Below are 19,230 nucleotides of genomic sequence, written 5' to 3' on the forward strand. Positions count from 1 at the left end.
CAAAAAATCCCTGAAAAAATCAATTTATTGTCATTGCCGGTGCAGAGGCGCAGCACGCGCACCTCGTTCTGCTGCCCGATGCGGTGAGCGCGGTCCTGCGCCTGCAGGTCCTGGGGACGCCCAAAAATTCCCTTTATTCTCCTCGAAATTCCACGGCAGTGAAGGTTTGAGAGGGTTTTGGGGTGGCGGCTGAAAAGCTCCTGGTTTCAACCTCAAAATCTGCCCTCAAAAATCCAAATTTTTATCCTCAAAAATCCAAATTTCCTCCTCAAAACTCCCAGTTTTGTCCCCAAAATCCCTGATTTTTCCACAATTTCCACACAAAAAGTTCCTGGTTTTGCCCTCAAAATCTGCCCTGGTTTTACCCTCAAAAATCCAAACTTTGTGATCAAAAAATCCCTGAAAAAATCAATTTATTGTCATTGCCAGTGCAGAGGCGCAGCACACGCACCTCACTCTGCTGCCCGATGCGGTGAGCGCGGTCCTGCGCCTGCAGGTCCTGGGGACGCCCAAAAATTCCATTTATTCTCCTCAAAATTCCACGGCAGTGAAGGTTTGAGAAGGTTTTGGGGTGGCAGTTCAAAAATCTCTTTTTATTTCCACAAAAATGCCTGGTTTTGGCATCAAAATCCCCTGAAAAATTCAATTTATTGCCCTCAAAAATCCCTGAAAAACATCAATTTATTGGCCTTAAAATTCACGTGGGGATGAGGGTCGGAAGGTTTTGGGGTGGTAGCTCAAAAATCTCTGTTTTTTCCCCCAAAAAATCCAAATTTTGCCCTCAAAACCCCCTGAAAAAATTCAATTTTTTGGCCTTAAAATTTCATGGGGGTGAAGGTTGAGAAGGTTATGGGGTGGCAGCTGAAAAATTCCTGGTTTTGTCCTCAAAATCTGCCCTGGTTTTGTCCTCATAAATCCAGATTTTGGCCTCAAAATTTTTGGTTTTGGCCTCAAAATCTGCCCTAGTTTTGTCCTCAAAATCTCTGTTTTTTTCCTCAAAAATCCCTGCTTTTGACCTCAAAAATCCAAATTTTCTCCTCAATATTCATGAAGGGAGATGTGGGGATGAGGCCTGAGGGGGTTTTGGGGTTACAGTAAAAACACCCATTTTTTCCACAAAATTTTGGGTTTTTTCCTCAAAAATTCTGGTTATGACCTTAAAATCTGCCCTGGTTTTGTCCTCAAAATCCCCAAAAAATTCAATTTATCATCCTTAACATTCATGGGGGGATGAAGCCTGAGGGGGTATTGGGGTGATAACTGAAAAATCTCAGGATTTGTCCTCAAAAGTCCCTGAGAAATTCAATTTATTGTCCTCAAAATCCCTGAAAAAATTCAATTTTTTTGTCCTCAAAAATCCCTGAGACATTAAATTTATTGTCCTCAAAATTCCATGGGGGAGAAAATGTGGGGATGAGGCCTGAGAGGGTTTTGGGGTGACAGCTCAAAAATTCCTGGTTTTGTCCTCAAAAATTCAAATTTTCTCCTCAAAAAGCCAAATTTTCTCCTCAAAAATCCAAATTTTCTCCTCAAAATCCTGAACAATTTTGGGAATTTGGGAATGGGGTTGGTGGGACCATGAAGGCCCTGGAGGAAACGACCACATTGACCAAAAAGTTCAAAAATTTCAGCTCCATTTCACCCCAAAATTTGCACCTTCCCAAATTTCTGAGCAGATTTTGGGGTTCCACCTCCAAATCCACGGATCCATTTTGGGCTTTCTCCAATTTCTGAGCAGATTTTGGGGTTCCACCTCAACTCCATGGATCCATTTTGGGCTTTCTCCAATTTCTGAGCAGATTTTGGGGTTCCACCTCAACTCCAGGGATCCATTTTGGGCTTTCTCCACCCTGGCCCTACCTGGTGGGGGTTCCAGTCGCTGTCGAAGATGATGACGGTGTCGGCCGACTGCAGGTTGAGGCCGAGGCCGCCGGCGCGCGTGCTCAGCAAGAAGATGAAATACTCGGAGCCGGGCTCGTTGAACGTCTTCAGCAACATGCCCCGGTCCTCGGCCTTGGTGGTGCCTGGAACCGTACACGGGGGTCACCGACGGTTCCGGAAGGTTCCGTTGGGAAGGGGATTCCCATTGGATTGAATGGGATCCCCATTAATTGAATGGGATCCCCATTGGATTGAATGGGATCCCCATTAATTGAATGGAATCCCCATTGGATTGAATGGGATTCCCATTGAATTGAATGGGATCTCCATTGAATTGAATGGGATCTCCATTGAATTGAATGGGACACCCATTGGATTGAATGGGATCCCCATTAATTGAATGGGATCCCCATTAATTGAATGGGACACCCATTGAATTGAATGGGACACCCATTGGATTGAATGGGATCCCCACTGGATTGAATGGGACACCCATTGGATTGAATGGGATCCCCATTGGATTGAATGGGATCCCCGATGGATTGAATGGGATCCCAATGAATTGAATGGGATCCCCATTAATTGAATGGGATTCCCACTGGATTGAATGGGATCCCCATTAATTGAATGGGATTCCCACTGGATTGAATGGGATCCCCATTAATTGAATGGGACACCCATTGGATTGAATGGGATCCCCGATGGATTGAATGGGATCCCCATTGGATTGAATGGGATCCTCGATGGATTGAATGTGATTCCCATTGAGTTGAATGGGATTCCCATAGGATTAAGTTAAATTCCCATTCCAAATTTAATTGGGACTGGTGGTTCTAGAAGGTTCTGGAAGGTTCCACTGGTAATGGGATTCCCCATATAAATCAGTTGAATTCCCATTCCAAATCCCATTGAGATTGGTGGTTCTGGAAGGTTCCAGAAGGTTCCGTTGGGAAGGGGATTCCCATTGGATTGAATGGGATTCCCATTGGATTGAATTGGATTCCTATTCCCAATCCCATTGAGACTGGTGGTTCTAGAAGGTTCTGGAAGGTTCCACTGGTAATGGGATTCCCCATACAATTCAATTGAATTCCGATTCTAGATGCCATTGGGACTGGCGGTTCCGGAAGGTTCCGGAAGGTTCCGCTGGGAATGGGATTCCCATGGAATGGAGCTGAATTCCCATTCCCAATCCAAAGTGGGGATTTTTCCCAATTGGGAATTTCCCAGTTCCCAATCCATGAGGGTTGGGATTTGGGATTTTGGGGGTTCATTGGGAAAACTGAGGGAAAATTTGGGATAGATTAGGAAAACTGGGAATTTTGGGGGTGGATTTGGGGAAAAATTGGGGATTTTGGGGATGGATTGAGGAAATTGGGGATTTTGGGGTGTGAATTGGGAAAATTGGGGATTTTGAGGGAAAACTGGGGATTTTGGGGGTGGATTGAGAAAATTGAGGGAAAATTTGGGATGGATTGGGAAAATTGGGGATTTGGGGGGAAATTTTGGGGGAAAAATTGGGGATTTTGAGGGAAAACCAGGGATTTTGAGGGAAAATTGGGAATTTTGGGGGGAAAATTGGGGATTTTGGGGGCGCATCCACCCCATGGGGCACTCACCATCCAGCCTGAGGTATTTGAAGCCACGATAAGCAAAATAATCCTCCATGATGGTCATCAAGGAGGTCATCTGGCAGAAGAGCAGCACCTTGTGGTTGGTGGCCCTGAGTTTGGGCAGGATCCGATCCAGGAGCTCGAATTTCCCGGAAGCTCGGTACAAATCCAGCCTTGGATGGATAAAAAAAAAAAACCGAAATTTTCTAACCAAAAATTAGAGAAAAAAAAATTTGAAATTTTTTTGAAAAATTTTGGTGTTGGGATCATCTGGATTCATGGGACGGTTCATCTCCCACCTCCAGGAAAGTTTTGAGTTATTAAATTCACAGATTTTATTATTAATCATAAAAATTTGTCACTCACCCCTGCACGATCCCGCCCGTGAAGCCCAAGTGCTCCGAGAAGGATTCCTGAAATGGAGAGGAGAAATTGTGACAAAAAGCAGCAGAAATTGCCCCAAAAAATAAAAATCTGGAGCCAAATTGTGACAAAAAGCAGCAGAAAATGCCCCAAAAAAATAAAAATCTGGAGTTGCCTTCAGGATCCTCAGTGCCCTCAGGACGTTGGGGAGGAAGAGGGTGGAATTTTTTTGGGGTGGAAAACAGAGGGATGGAAAGTTGGGCTTGATTTGGTGAATCTTTGTTGGGTTTAACCCTTGTTAGGTTTAACCCTGGTTTTGGTTTATCCCAGTTGGGTTTAACCCTGGTTTGGGTTTATCCTGGTTTGGGTTTATCCCAGTTTTGTTTGGTTCAACCCTGTTGGGTTTAACCCTGTTGGATTTAACCCTGTTGGGTTTTTCCACTTTTTTGTTCATCCCTGGCTCTCCTGGGTTTAACCCTGTTGAGTTTAACCCTGTTTGGTTTAACCCTGTTGGGTTTATCCCTGGTTTTGATTTATCCCAGTTTTGTTGGGTTTAACCCTCTTGGGTTTATCCCCATTGAGTTTTTCCATTTTTTTGTTCATCCCTGGCTCTCCTGGGTTTAACCCTGTTGAGTTTAACCCTGTTGGGTTTAACCCTGTTTGAATTTATCCCAGGTTTTGGTTTATCCCAGTTGGGTTTAGCCCTGGTTTGGGTTTATCTTGGTTTTGGTTTATCCCAGTTTTGTTTGGTTTATCCCAGTTGGATTTAACCCTGTTGGGTTTAACCCTGTTGGGTTTAACCCTGGTTTTGGTTTACCCCTGTTGGATTTAACCCTGTTGGGTTTATCCCTGGTTTTGGTTTATCCCAGTTTTGTTGGGTTTAACCCTGTTTGGGTTTATCCCAGTTGGGCTTATCCTGGTTTGAGTTTATCCCTGGTTTTGGTTTATCCCTGGTTTTGGTTTATCCTGGTTTGGGTTTATCCTGGTTTGGGTTTATCCTGAGTTTTTCCATTTCTTTGTTCATCCCTGGCTCTCCTGGGTTTAACCCTTTAGGGTTTATCCCAGTTGGGTTTAACCCTGTTGGGTTTATCCCTGGTTTTGGTTTATCCCTGGTTTTGTTTGGTTTAACCTTGTTGGGTTTATCCCTGGTTTTGATTTATCCCAGTTTTGTTTGGTTTAACCCTGTTGGGTTTATCCCCATTGAGTTTTTCCATTTTTTTGTTCATCCCTGGCTCTCCTGGGTTTAACCCTGTTGGGTTTATCCCAGTTGGGTTTAACCCTGTTGGGTTTAACCCTGTTTGAATTTATCCCTGGTTTTGGTTTATCCCAGTTGGGTTTAGCCCTGGTTTGGGTTTATCCTGGTTTTGGTTTATCCCAGTTTTGTTTGGTTCAACCCTGTTTGGGTTTATCCCAGTTGGGTTTTTCCATTTTTTTGTTCATCCCTGGCTCTCCTGGATTTAACCCTGTTTGGGTTTATCCCTGGTTTTGGTTTATCCCAGTTTTGTTGGATTTAACCCTGTTGGGTTTAACCCTGGTTTTGGTTTACCCCTGTTGGGTTTAACCCTGTTGGATTTATCCCAGGTTTTGATTTATCCCAGTTGGGTTTAGCCCTGGTTTGGGTTTATCCTGGTTTTGATTTATCCCAGTTTTGTTTGGTTTAACCCTCTTGGGTTTATCCCAGTTGGGTTTTTCCATTTTTTTGTTCATCCCTGGCTCTCCTGGGTTTAACCCTGTTTGGGTTTATCCCTGTTGGATTTAACCCTTTAGGGTTTATCCCAGTTGGGTTTAACCCTGTTGGATTTATCCCAGTTTTGTTGGATTTATCCCAGTTTTGTTGGATTTATCCCAGTTTTGTTGCGTTTAACCCTGTCGGGTTTATCCCAGTTGGGTTTATCCAATTTTTTGGTCCATCCCTGGCTCTCCTGAATTAACCCTTTAGGATTTTTGCCATTTTGGGTTTACCCCTTTAGAATTTTTGCGTTTTTGGGCTTATCCTGGGTTTAACCCTTTAGGATTTTTGCCTTTTTGGGTTTCAGTCTTTAGGATTTTTGCTATTTTGGGTTTATCCTGAATTTAACCCTTTAGGGTTTTTGCCTTTTTGGGTTTCCTGAATTTAACCCTTTAGAATTTTTGCCATTTTAGGTTTATCCTGAATTTAACCCTTTAGGATTTTTGCTATTTTGGGTTTATCCTGAATTTAACCCTTTAGGATTTTTGCCATTTTGGGTTTATCCTGAATTTAACCCTTTAGGGTTTTTACCTTTTGGGGTTTCCTCAATTTAACCCTTTAGGATTTTTGCCATTTTAGGTTTATCCTGAATTTAACCCTTTAGGATTTTTGCTATTTTGGGTTTATCCTGAATTTAACCCTTTAGGATTTTTGCCATTTTGGGTCTATCCTGAATTTAACCCTTTAGGGTTTTTACCTTTTGGGGTTTCCTCAATTTAACCCTTTAGAATTTTTGCCATTTTAGGTTTATCCTGAATTTAACCCTTTAGGATTTTTGCTATTTTGGGTTTATCCTGAATTTAACCCTTTAGGATTTTTGCTATTTTGGGTTTATCCTGAATTTAACCCTTTAGGATTTTTGCCATTTTGGGTTTATCCTGAATTTAACCCTTTAGGGTTTTTACCTTTTGGGGTTTCCTCAATTTAACCCTTTAGGATTTTTGCCATTTTAGGTTTATCCTGAATTTAACCCTTTAGGGTTTTTGCCTGGCCCCACCTCGATGTGCTGGAACATGTAGGGGTGGTTGCAGATCTTGCGCAGCTGCATGATGGTGTTCATCAAGGTCTTGGTGCCTCCTTTGCCCTGCCGGGAGATTCAAAATTAATTAATTCATCCTCCTAATTAATGCGGGGGTTAAAAAACCCAAATTGATTATGGGTTCCTCTATTCACCAGTGCAGAGCTCCCAGGAATGTTTGGGATCATTGACTGGGAGCTGACGGCCCCGAAAAAGGGACTCAGGGATGTTAAAATAAATAAAGTATTGAATAATAAATTGATTTCAATAATTTCACCCAACCCAACCATCCGCTCCAGTCAAGCCAACCATTGGTTCAACCACACCCAACCATTGGTTCAACCCAACCCAACCCAACCATTGGTCCAACCCAACCCAACCCAACCCAATCATTGGTTCAACCCAACCCAACCATTGGTTCAACCCAACCCAACCATTGGTTCAACCCAACCCAACCCAACCCAACCATTGGTTCAACCCAACCCAACCCAACCATTGGTCCAACCCAACCCAACCCAACCATTGAGTCAACCCAACCCAACCATGGGTTCAACCCAACCCAACCATTGGTTCAACCCAACCCAACCATTGGTTCAACCCAACCCAACCCAACCATTGAGTCAACCCAACCCAACCATGGGTTCAACCCAACCCAACCATTGGTTCAACCAACCATCTGCTCAACCCAACCCAACCGTTGGTCCAACCCAACCCAACCATTGGTTCAACCCAACCTAACCATTGAGTCAACCCAACCAAACCACTGGTTCAACCCAACCCAACTATTGGTCAAACCCAACCAAACCATTGAGTCAACCCAACCCAACCATTGGTTCAACCAACCATCTGCTCAATCCAACCCAACCCAACCATTGGTTCAACCAACCATCTGCTCAACCCAACCCAACCCAACCATTGGTTCAACCCAAATCACCCAACCACTGAGTCAACCCAACCCAACCCAACCATTGGTTCAACCCAACCCAACCACTGCTCAGCTCAACATAACCCAACCCAACCATTGGTCCAACCCAACCCCAGCGTGGAGCCCAAGCCCACCCAACGTTCCCAAGCTCCCCCATCCCGACCTTCTTGTCCTTCTCGGAGCCGTCGGTGAGCAGGACGCCCTTGGCCTGCATGTGCCGGTACAGGACGCGCTGCAGCGCCGACATGTCGCACTTGATGACGTACTCCACCTGCCGGAGACAGCCATTGGGTCAACCCAACCCAACCCAACCATTGGCACAAACCAACCCAACCATTGGTTCAACCCAAACCAACCATTGGTTCAACCCAAACCAACCATTGGTTCAACCCAAACCAACCATCTTCTCACCTGAACCCAACCCAACCATTGGTTCAACCCAACCACTGGGTCAACCCAACCCAACCATTGGTTCAACCCAACCCAACCCAACCATTGGTACAAACCAACCCAACCCAACCATTGGTTCAACCCAACCCAACCCAACCATTGGTACAAACCAACCCAACCATTGGTTCAACCCAACCCAACCCAACCTCACCCAACCATTGGTACAACCCAACCCAACCATTGGTTCAACCCAACCCAACCATTGGTTCAACCCAACCATTGATTCAACCCAACCATTGGTCCAACCCAACCCAACCCAAGCCAAGCCACCGATGATCGGGAGCGGGGCTGAAGCTCCACGTCCACCTCCCGACCCCCCCGGTGGTCTCCAGGCCTGGGGACCCCCCAGTGTCACCTTCTCGGGGAGCTGAGCCTCCACCTCCTTCTTGAGGCGCCGCAGCAGGAAGGGCCGGAGCACCTTGTGCAGGCGGCGGATGATGAGGATGGTCTCCTCCTCGTTGAGGTCCACCTGGAACGGCCACCACCAGGAGCAGGGGTTGGCGTCAGGAATGGAAGTGGATGGACCCTCCCAATGTCCCAAAATACACCAAGAACCTCCTGAGCCACAATTTCTGGTGGGGTGTCACCTCCCAGAGCTGCAGAACTACCTCAAAGTTCAACCAGGTCCATCAAAGACACTGATCCACCTCCAAAACATCTCCAGGTCCATCAAAGACACTGATCCACCTCCCAAACTTCTCCAGATCCATCAAAGACACTGATCCACCTCCAAAACTTCTCCAGATCCATCAAAGATACTGATCCACCTCCAAAACTTCTCCAGATCCATTAAAACATTGATCCAATATCTCCAGATCCATTCCAAACACTGATCCACAGCTCCAGAACCACTCCCAACATCTCCAGGTCCATCAAAGACACTGATCCACCTCCCCGATCTGCAGGAACCCTTCCAACTTCTCCAGATCCATCAAAGACAATGATCCACGGCTCCAGAACCATCCCCAACTTCTCCAGATCCATCAAAGACACTGACCCACCTCCAAAACATCTCCAGATCCATCAAAGACACCGACCCACCTCCAAAACATCTCCAGATCCATCAAAGACACTGACCCACCTCCAAAACATCTCCAGATCCATCAAAGACACTGACCCACCTCCAAAACATCTCCAGGTCCATCAAAGACACTGATCCACCTCCAAAACATCTCCAGATCCATCAAAGACACCGACCCACCTCCAAAACTTCTCCAGATCCATCAAAGACACTGACCCACCTCCAAAACATCTCCAGATCCATCTTCAATCCATTAAAACACCGACCCAAACTTCTCCAGATCCATCAAAGCCACCGATCCACCTCCAGGACCACTCCCAACCCCTGCAGATCCACCACCACCAACCTGAACCCCACCTCCAGCACCTCCCACCCACGTCCACGTCCATGTCCATGTCCATGTCCCCACCTTCTCGCCGGTCATGGCGAAGGGCGCGTTGAACCACTGCTCGAAGGTGCTGCAGCTCTTGAAGATGGTGGGCAGCAGGAAGTTGAGGAGCGCCCAGAGCTCGGGGAGTTTGTTCTGCAGGGGGGTCCCGGTGAGGAGAAGACGCCGCGGGGCCACGTAGTGGGTGTTGAGGACCTGGGTGAGCTTGCAGTGGTGGTTCTTCATGCGGTGGCCTTCGTCCACGATCATGTACTTCCAACGGATCTGAGGAGGACAGGAGAAACGGAGATGGTCGTCTCCAGGTGGGACGTGGAGGACAGGAGAAATGGGGATGAAGATCTCCAGGTGGGAAATGGAGATGAAGATCTCAGGTGGGAAATGGAGAAGAAGATCTCAGGTGAGAAATTGAAGATCTCAGGTGGGAAATGGAGAAGAACATCTCAGGTGGGAAATGGAGATGAAGATCTGAGGTGGGAAATGGAGAAGAAGGTCTCAGGTGGGAAATGGAGATGATCATCTCCAGGTGGGAAATGGAGATGAAGGTCTCAGGTGGGAAATGGAGAAGAACATCTCAGGTGGGAAATGGAGAAGAACATCTCAGGTGGGACATGGAGATGAAGATCTCAGGTGGGAAATGGAGAAGAAGATCTCAGGTGGGAAATGGAGGACAGGAGAAATGGAGATGATCATCTCCAGGTGGGAAATGGAGAGAAATGAAGATCTCAGGTGGGAAATGGAGATGAAGATCTCAGGTGGGCATCCGCTAGAAGTGGTTTTAGCAGAATTTGAGAAGAATTTGAGAAAAATTTGAGAAGAATTTAAGAAGATTTTGAGAGGAATTTGAGAAGAATTTGAGAAGATTTTGAGAGGAATTTGGGAAAAATTCGACAAGAATTTGAGAAGATCTTTCTCAGTATTTGAGAGGAATTTGAGCAGAATTTTCTCAGAATTTGAGGAGAATTTGAGGAGAATTCAGAAGAACGTGGCTGTGGAGCTCACCTTGGCCAGGATGTGCTTGTCCTTGATGATGTACTCGTAGGTGGTGAGGAGAACGTTGAATTTGCCGCTGCGGAGCTGCGGGACGAAGGCGCGGCGCGCGGCCGGAGAGCCCTGAGGGGACAATTCCAACAGGAACGTCACAACTCCCAAAAAATGGGGGATTACCCAAAAAGGTGAGGAGGTTTTGGGGTCTCCTGATGAAGAGGAACGACCAAAAACTGGAATTTTGGGGGATTTTTGGGGATTTTTCTGGAGTTTTGTGGGTTTTGGTAGATTTGGAGCTCCAATTCTTCTGGATTTGGAGCTCCAATCCATTTGGATTTGGAATTCCCAAAAAAATGGGGTGGTATCCAAAAAGCTGAGGAGGTTTTGGGGTCTCCTGATGTTGAGGAACGACCAAAAATTGGAATATTTGGGGATTTTTGTGGATTTTCATGGACTTTTCTGGAGTTTCATGTATCTTCATGGAGTTTTGTGGGGTTTTGTGGATTTGGAGCTCCCAATTCCATTTGGATTTGGAATTACCAGAAAAATGAGGGAGCTACCCAAAAAGCTGAGGAGGTTTTGGGGTCTCCTGATGCCGAGGAACGACCAAAAACTGGAATTTTGGGGGATTTTTGGGGATTTTTCTGGAGTTTTGTGGGTTTTGGTAGATTTGGAGCTCCAATTCTTCTGGATTTGGAGCTCCAATCCATTTGGATTTGGAATTCCCAAAAAAATGGGGTGGTATCCAAAAAGCTGAGGAGGTTTTGGGGTCTCCTGATGAAGAGGAACGACCAAAAATTGGAATTTTTGGGGATTTTTGTGGATTTTCATGGACTTTTCTGGAGTTTCATGTATCTTCATGGAGTTTTGTGGGGTTTTGTGGATTTGGAGCTTCCAATTCCATTTGGATTTGGAATTCCCAGAAAAATGAGGGAGTTACCCAAAAAGCTGAGGAGGTTTTGGGGTCTCCTGATGCTGAGGAACGACCAAAAATTGGAATTTTTTGGGATTTTCGTGGATTTTCATGGATTTGGAGCTGGGACCCAAGTCCTCCAGAGCTTGAAGAGGAAAATGGAAGCTGGGAGTGGAAATGGAATCCAAGGAACCAAAATCCAAGAAATTTGGTGCTCACCTTGTAGGAGACCTTGACCACGGACGGTGCCCACTTGTCGAACTCGTAGGCCCAGTTGGACAAAGTTCTGCGGGAAAGACAGACGGACAGAAGGTGGGAATTTTGGAAATTTTGGGTTCTCCATATGGAAAAAATTTGGGTTCTCCAGATGGAAAAAATTGGGAATTTTGGGAATTTGGGGCTGGAGAAAGTTTGGGGTTCTCCACATGGAACAAGGGTGGGAATTTTGGGAATTTTGGTTCTTCACATGGAAAAAAAATTGGGAATTTTGGAATTTTGGTTCTCCACGTGGAACTAGGGTGGGAATTTTGGGAATTTTGCTTCTCCACATGGAAAAAATTGGGAATTTTGGGAATGTGGGGCTGGAGAAGACCATGGGAGGTTCTCCACATGGAACAAGGGTGGAAATTTTGGGACTTTTGGTTCTCCACATGGAACAAAGGTCAGAATTTTGGGAATTTTGGAAATTTGGGACTTTTGGGACTGACGAGAGCGGAACGATGATGAGGAAGGGGCCGTTGATCCTCTTGTGCTCCATCAGGTAGGTGATGAGGGCGATGGTCTGGATGGTCTTGCCCAGGCCCATCTCGTCGGCCAGGATCCCGTTGAGGTTGTTGTTGTAGAGGGACACCAACCACTCCAGGCCCTTGATCTGCAGGAATGGAGATCCAGGTCCAGATCCCACCTCGGATCTCCATCCAGATCCAGATCCCACCTCGGATCTCCATCCAGATCCAGATCCCACCTCGGATCTCCATCCAGATCCAGATCGCACCTCGGATCTTCATCCATCTTCAGATCCCACCTCAGATCTTCATCTGGCTCCAGATCCCACTGTCCCACCTCAGATCTCAATCCAGCTCCAGATCCCACCTCAGATCTCCATCCATCTCTATATCCCAGCTCAGAACTTCATCCCACCTCAGATCTCCATCCAGCCCCAGATCCCTCCTCAGAGCTTCAGCCAGATCCACTTCACACCTCAGATCTTCATCCATGTCCTCAATCCCACCTCAGATCTTAATCCATCCCCAGATCCCACCTCAGATCTTCATCCAGCTCCTCAATCCCACCATCCCACCTTAGATCTTCATCCCACCCTGCATCCAGCCCCATCTACCTCAGATCTCCATCCATCTCCAGACCCCACCTCAGATCTTCATCCCACGTTGCATCCATCTCCAGATCCACCTCATATCTCCAGATCCCATCTCAGATCTTAATCCAGGCTCCTCAATCCCATCATCCCACCTCAGATCTCCATCCATGTCCAGATCCCACCTCAGGTCTCCATCCATCTCCTCAATCCCACCTCAGATCTCCATCCGCCCCCAGATCCACCTCAGATCTTCATCCATCTCCTCAATCCCATTATCCCACCTCAGATCTTCATCTCATATTGCATCCACCTCCATATCCACCTCATATCTTCATCCACCTTCAGATCCCACCTCAGATCTTCATCCAAGCTCCAGATCCACCTCAGATCTTCATCCAGCTCCTCAATCCCATCATCCCACCTCAGATCTCCATCCCTCTCCAGATCCCACCATGTTCTCCCCACATCTCCACCACGTCCTGCACACCTGGTACTGCTTGAGGACGCCATTGACCATGAGGGCCGACTGCTCGTCCACGCGCTCGGTGACGGCGTGGGCCACGGCGTGCCCCACCCAGCTCCTCAATCCCATTGTCCCACCTCAGATCTTCATCCATCTCCTCAATCCCATTGTCCCACCTCAGATCTTCATTCCACGATGCATCCAGCTCCAGATCCACCTCAAATCTCCATCCAGCTCCAGATCCCACCTCAGATTTCCATCCCACATTGCATCCACCTCAAATCTCCATCCAGCTCCAGATCCCACCTCAGATTTCCATCCCACATTGCATCCACCTCCAGATCCACCTCAGATCTTCCTCCAGCTCCAGATCCCACCTCAGATCTCCATCCAGCTCCTCAATCTCCAGATCCCACCACCTCATCCCCATTTTCTCCTCGTATCTCCACCATCTCCCCACCTGGTACTGCTTGAGGACGCCGTTGACCATGAGGGCCGACTGCTTGTCCACGCGCTCGGTGACGGCGTGGGCCACGGCGTAGTAGGACTGGAGACCCCGCGCCAGCGCCTGCGACACGCCGTACTCGTCGTCCACGTCCTGCTTGGCGTTCCTGCCCGGAGAAACGGGGCGAGAAACCGCGAAAATGGGTCAGGGACCACATGGGGATGGTGAGAAACCGGGAAAATGGGGAAAAACTGGGAAAAACGGGGTGAGAAACCGGGAAAATGGGGAAAAACGGGGTGAGAAACCGGGAAAATGGGTCAGGGACAACATGGGGATGGGGAAATGGGGGAAAAACGGGGTGAGAAACCGGGAAAATGGGGAAAAACTGGGAAAAACGGGGTGAGAAACCACAAAAATGGGGAAAAACGGGGTGAGAAACCGGGAAAATGGGTCAGGGGCAACATGGGGATGGGGAAATGGGGGCAAAATGGGGTGAGAAACCGGGAAAATGGGTCAGGGACCACATGGGGATGGGGAAAAATTGGGAAAAATTGGGGAGAAATGGGGAAAAAATGGGGGGAAATGGAGGAAAAATGGGATAAAGGGTCATGGAGACGAAGAAGAGAGGAGGAAGAGGAGGAAGGAGAGGAAGAGAGGAAGAAGAAAAAGAGGAAAGAGGAAAAAAAGGAAGAAGAGGAAGAAGAAGAAGAGGAAGAAGAGGAAGGAGAGGAGGAAGAGGGAGAAGAGGAAGAAGAAGAAGGAGAGGAAGGAGAGCGAGAAAAGGAAGAAAAAGAGAGAAAGAAGAGAAAGAATAAGAGGAAGAATAGGAAGAAGAAGAAGAAGAAGAAGAGGAAGAAGAAGAAGGAGGAGAAGGCGAAGGATCAGAGGAAGAAGATGAAGAAGAGGAAGAAAAGGAAGACAGGAAAGAGAGGAAGAAGGGAGGAAGAGGAGAAGGAAGAAGAAGAAGAGGAAGAAAAGGAAAAGGGGGAAGGAAGGAGAGGAAGAAGAGGAAGGAGAGGAAGAAGAGGAAGGAGAGGAAGAAGAGGAGGAAGAGAGGAAGAAAAGGAAGAGGAAGAAGTGGAAGAACAGGAAGACGAGGAGGAAGAGGAAGAGAGGAAGAGGCAGAGGAAGAAGAGGAAAGAGAGGAAGAAAAGGACGAAAAGGAAGAAGAGCAAGAAGCGGAAGAAAAGGAAAGGAACAAAAGGACGAAGAGGAAGAAGATGAAGAGGAAGGGAGGAAGAAGAGAAAGAGGGAGGAAGGCTCACTCGATGATGTGTCGGGCGTCCACCTCCGAGACGTCGTCGCTGTCGGGGTCTGGAATTTTCTTCTTCTCCTCCACGGGCAGCGCGGGCTGGGCCGGCTGGGGCTGCTCCTCCTCCTCCTCCTGGGGAGGAAAAACCAAATTTCAGTGAAAAATGTGAAAAAATTATTCCAAAATTAATTGGGCATGCTGACATAACGAGGGTGGAGTTAATTAAAAGGATGTGAGATCAACATAATATTTTATTTCCCAATTCTGCCTTCCTCACCTCCTCCTCCTCCTCGGAGCCGCTCTCCTCACTGTCGGAGCGCGGAGCCACCTCGTACCTGGGGGGGGAAAAAATGGGAATTTTCCAAAACACGGAACTGGCTCTGGAATTCTCAGTGCTCCCAGTATTCCCAGTGCTCATTCCCAGTGCTCCCAGTATTCCCAGTGCTCATTCCCAGTGCTCCCAGTTTACCCCGAGTTCATCTCCAGCCAGGCCTCCCCAGGTTCATTCCCAGTATTCCCAGTTCCAATATTCCCAGTATTCCCATGGAATTGGGCTCTGGAATTCCCATTCCCAGTATTCCCAGTGCTCCCAGCCCCCCATTCCCAGTGCTCCCAGTATCCCCAGTTTACCCCGGGTTCATCTCCAGCCAGGCCTCCCAGTGCTCCCAGTACTCCCAGTACTCCCAGTGTTCCCAGTGCTCCCAGTTTACCCTGGGTTCATCTCCAGCCAGGCCTCCCAGTATTCCCAGTATTCCCAGTGCTCCCAGGGTCCATTCCCAGTGCTCCCAGTACTCCCAGTACTCCCAGTTTACCCTGGGTTCATCTCCAGCCAGGCCTCCCAGTGCTCCCAGTATACCCAGGGCTCATTCCCAGTATTCCCAGTACTCCCAGTTTACCCCGGGTTCATCTCCAGCCAGGCCTCCCAGTATTCCCAGTGCTCCCAGTACTCCCAGGGTCCATTCCCAGTGCTCCCAGTGTCCATTCCCAGTGCTCCCAGTATCCCCAGTTTACCCCGGGTTCATCTCCAGCCAGGCTTCCCAGCGCTCCCAGTGCTCCCAGCATACCCAGGGTCCATTCCCAGTGCTCCCATTGCTCATTCCCAGTATCCCCAGTTTACCCCAGGTTCATCTCCATTCCCAGCATACCCAGTGTCCATTCCCAGTGCTCATTCCCAGTGCTCCCAGCATACCCAGGGTCCATTCCCAGTACTCCCAGTATCCCCAGTTTACCCCGGGTTCATCTCCAGCCAGGCCTCCCAGTATTCCCAGTATTCCCAGTGCTCCCATGGCTCATTCCCAGTATCCCCAGTTTACCCCGGGTTCATCCCCAGCCACGCCTCCCAGTGCTCCCAGCATTCCCAGTGCTCCCAGTACTCCCAGGGTCCATTCCCAGTGCTCCCAGTATCCCCAGTTTACCCCGGGTTCGTCTCCAGCCAGGCCTCCCAGTGCTCCCAGTGCTCATTCCCAGTGCTCCCAGTACTCCCAGTTTACCCCGGGTTCATCTCCAGCCACGCCTCCCAGTGCTCCCAGTGCTCATTCCCAGTGCTCCCAGTACTCCCAGTTTACCCTGGGTTCATCTCCAGCCACGCCTCCAGCTGCCCGGCCTTGGGCGCGTCGGTTCCCGTCAGGATTTTGCCGCTCTCCACGTGGATCACCTTCACCGGGAGGTCGCTCATCTGGCTGGTCTCATCCAGGGGCTGCGAGCGGGACGGGATTGGGAATTCTCCAAAAAGCCCCAAAATCCCCCAGGATTTGGGATGATTGATTCGGGACTCACCTCCCCATCGGGGCCGATGGCTGGAGCCTGACCCTCAGCGTTCTCGGCCTTCTGTGGGGACAACGGGAGGAGGAGGAGGAGGAGGAAAAAAGGAGAAGGAAAAATGGAAGGAGATGAAAGGTGGGAAGGAAGAAAATGAGAGGAGAAAGGGAAGAAGAGGAAGAAGATGGAGGAAAAGCAGGAGGAGAAGAAGAAGAAGAAGAAGAAGAAGAAGATGAAGAAGAAGGTAGAAAAGAAGGAGAAGGTGGTGGTGAAGAAGAAGATGAAGAAGGAGAAAAAGAAGATGGAGAAGAAGAAGGAGGTGAAGGAGGAGAAGATGGAGAAGAAGAAGATAGAGAAGAAGAAGAAGGTGGTGAAGAAGAAGATGAAGAAGAAGATGGAGAAAAAGAAGATGGAGAAAAAGGAGGGGAAGAAGAAGAAGATGGAGAAGAAGAAGGAGAAGATGGAGAAGAAGAAGGAGAAGAAGGAGAAGGAGAAGAAAAAATGAAGAAGACAAAAGGTTGGAAGGAAGAAAAGGAAAGAAAAGAGACAAAAAGAAAGGAAGGAAAGAGAGAAACGAAGAAGAGGAGGAGGAGGATGAAGGAGACCAAGTCAGCCAGGGCAGCCCACCCCTGGCACTGCCTCCAAACCCCCTCGTGGCCTTCCTCCCCTTGCCCCACCTTCTTCTTCTTCTTCTTCTTCTTCTCCTTGGCCACCTGGGCCGCCTTGTGCTGCCGCACCAGCTCGGTCAGGTTGGCCACGTACTCGTCGGTCTGCTGCAGCAGGTAGGCCAGGCGCTTGTCCTTCTTCTGGTCGATGAGCTTGCGGTAGCCTTCCTCATCCTCGGCCTGCTCGGCATGGGAAAGGGGTCAGGGACCATCCTCATCCTCATCCTCATCCCCATCCTCATCCCCATCCCCTTCCTCATCCTCGGCCTGCTCGGCATGGGAAAGGGGTCAGGGACCATCCTCATCCTCATCCTCATCCTCATCCTCATCATCATCCTCATCCTCATCCTCGGCCTGCTCGGCATGGGAAAGGGGTCAGGGACCATCCTCATCCTCATCATCATCCTCATCCTCATCCTCATCCTTATCATCATCCTCATCCTTATCATCATCCTCAGCCCTATCCCCATCCCCTTCCTCATCCTCGGCCTGCTCGGGGGGGGGAAGAGGTCAGGAACCCATGGGAACCATCATCATCGTCATCTTTGCGGGGAGAAAGAGGTCAGGAACCCTCCTCATCCTCATCCTCAGGGGAAAACAGCTCAGGAACCCACAGGAACCCTCCTCATCCTCATCCCCATCCCCTTCCTCATCCTCGGCCTGACCGGGGGGAGAAACAGATCAGGAACCCATGGGAGCCATCATCATCTTCATCCTCATCCTCAGGTGAGAAACAGCTCAGGAACCCATGGAAACCATCATCATCTTCATCCTCATCCTCAGCCTGTCCATCCATCCAACCACTGTCCATCCATCCAACCATTGGACACTGTCTGTCCATCCATCTACCCATCCCCATCCATCCATCATCCATCCATCCATCCATGGACACTGTCCATCCATCATCCATCCATCCATCATCCATCCATCCATCCATCCATCCATCCATCCATCCATCCATCCATCCATCCATCCATCCCAACGTTGTCCATCCATCCCGGTGTCCCACCATGAGCCTCCTCATCCTCTCCTTCTTGATGCGCTCGTTCTCCATCCATCCATCCATCAATGGACACTGTCCATCCATCATCCATGGACACTGTCCATCCATCCATCCATGGACACTGTCCATCCATCATCCATCCATCCATCCATTGATCCATCCATCATCCATCCATCATCCATCCATGGACACTGTCCATCCATCATCCATCCATCATCCATCCATCATCCATCCATGGACACTGTCCATCCATCCATCCATCCATCATCCATCCATCATCCATCCATCCATCCATCCATCCATGGACACTGTCCATCCATCATCCATCCATCATCCATCCATCATCCATCCATCCATCCATCCATCCATCCATCCATCCATCCATCATCCACCCATCCATCCATCCATGGACACTGTCCATCCATCCATCCATCCATCATCCATCCATCCATCCACGGACACTGTCCATCCATCATCCATCCATCCATCCATCCATCCATCCATCCATCCATCCATCCATCCACCATCCATCCATGGACACTGTCCATCCATCATCCATCCATCCATCCATCCATCCATCCATCCATCATCCATCCATCCATCCATGGACACTGTCCATCCATCCATGGACACTGTCCATCCATCCATCCATCCATCCATCCATCCATCCATCCACCCCAACGTTGTCCATCTGTCCCGCTGTCCCACCATGAGCCTCCTCATCCTCTCCTTCTCGATGCGCTCGTTCTCCTTCTTCTGCTCGCGCTCCGTGTTGGCGTGGTAGGTGGCCACGGCCTTGGTCAGCTTCTGGATCTTCCCGCTGACGCTCCGGTGGTACTCCTTGAAGTCCTTGGCGTGCTGCAGGATGCTGTTGAGGTATTCCTGTGCAGGACAAGGAGGACACGTGGAGGTCAACGCGGTGGGAATGGCAGGAGAAGGTGGAATGGAGGAGATGGAGGGGTGGGATGGAGGAGAGAGGTGGGGGTTGGAGGTTCTGGTGGGTCAGGAGAGGGTTGTGATGGTCAGGAGAGGGTTCTGGTG

At 48.8% G+C, this 19,230-nt stretch overlaps 1 protein-coding gene across 1 annotated transcript in view; it reads right to left on the reverse strand.

The window, feature by feature from the left end:
- Positions 1 to 19,230, reverse strand: part of SMARCA4 (SWI/SNF related, matrix associated, actin dependent regulator of chromatin, subfamily a, member 4) — a 58,999-nt gene that overhangs the window by 23,509 nt on the left and 16,260 nt on the right. Inside the window, 17 exon segments of the mRNA XM_058821484.1 lie at positions 1,861 to 2,024; positions 3,501 to 3,667; positions 3,861 to 3,907; positions 6,584 to 6,670; positions 7,693 to 7,800; positions 8,335 to 8,448; positions 9,410 to 9,652; positions 10,388 to 10,498; positions 11,505 to 11,571; positions 11,993 to 12,156; positions 13,527 to 13,677; positions 14,777 to 14,895; positions 15,041 to 15,098; positions 16,329 to 16,459; positions 16,540 to 16,590; positions 17,199 to 17,366; positions 18,898 to 19,071. Coding sequence (XP_058677467.1) covers positions 1,861 to 2,024; positions 3,501 to 3,667; positions 3,861 to 3,907; positions 6,584 to 6,670; positions 7,693 to 7,800; positions 8,335 to 8,448; positions 9,410 to 9,652; positions 10,388 to 10,498; positions 11,505 to 11,571; positions 11,993 to 12,156; positions 13,527 to 13,677; positions 14,777 to 14,895; positions 15,041 to 15,098; positions 16,329 to 16,459; positions 16,540 to 16,590; positions 17,199 to 17,366; positions 18,898 to 19,071 — 2,124 coding nt within the window.

The sequence above is a fragment of the Ammospiza caudacuta genome, chromosome 29 (assembly GCF_027887145.1).
Source record: "Ammospiza caudacuta isolate bAmmCau1 chromosome 29, bAmmCau1.pri, whole genome shotgun sequence".
NCBI lineage: Eukaryota > Metazoa > Chordata > Aves > Passeriformes > Passerellidae > Ammospiza > Ammospiza caudacuta.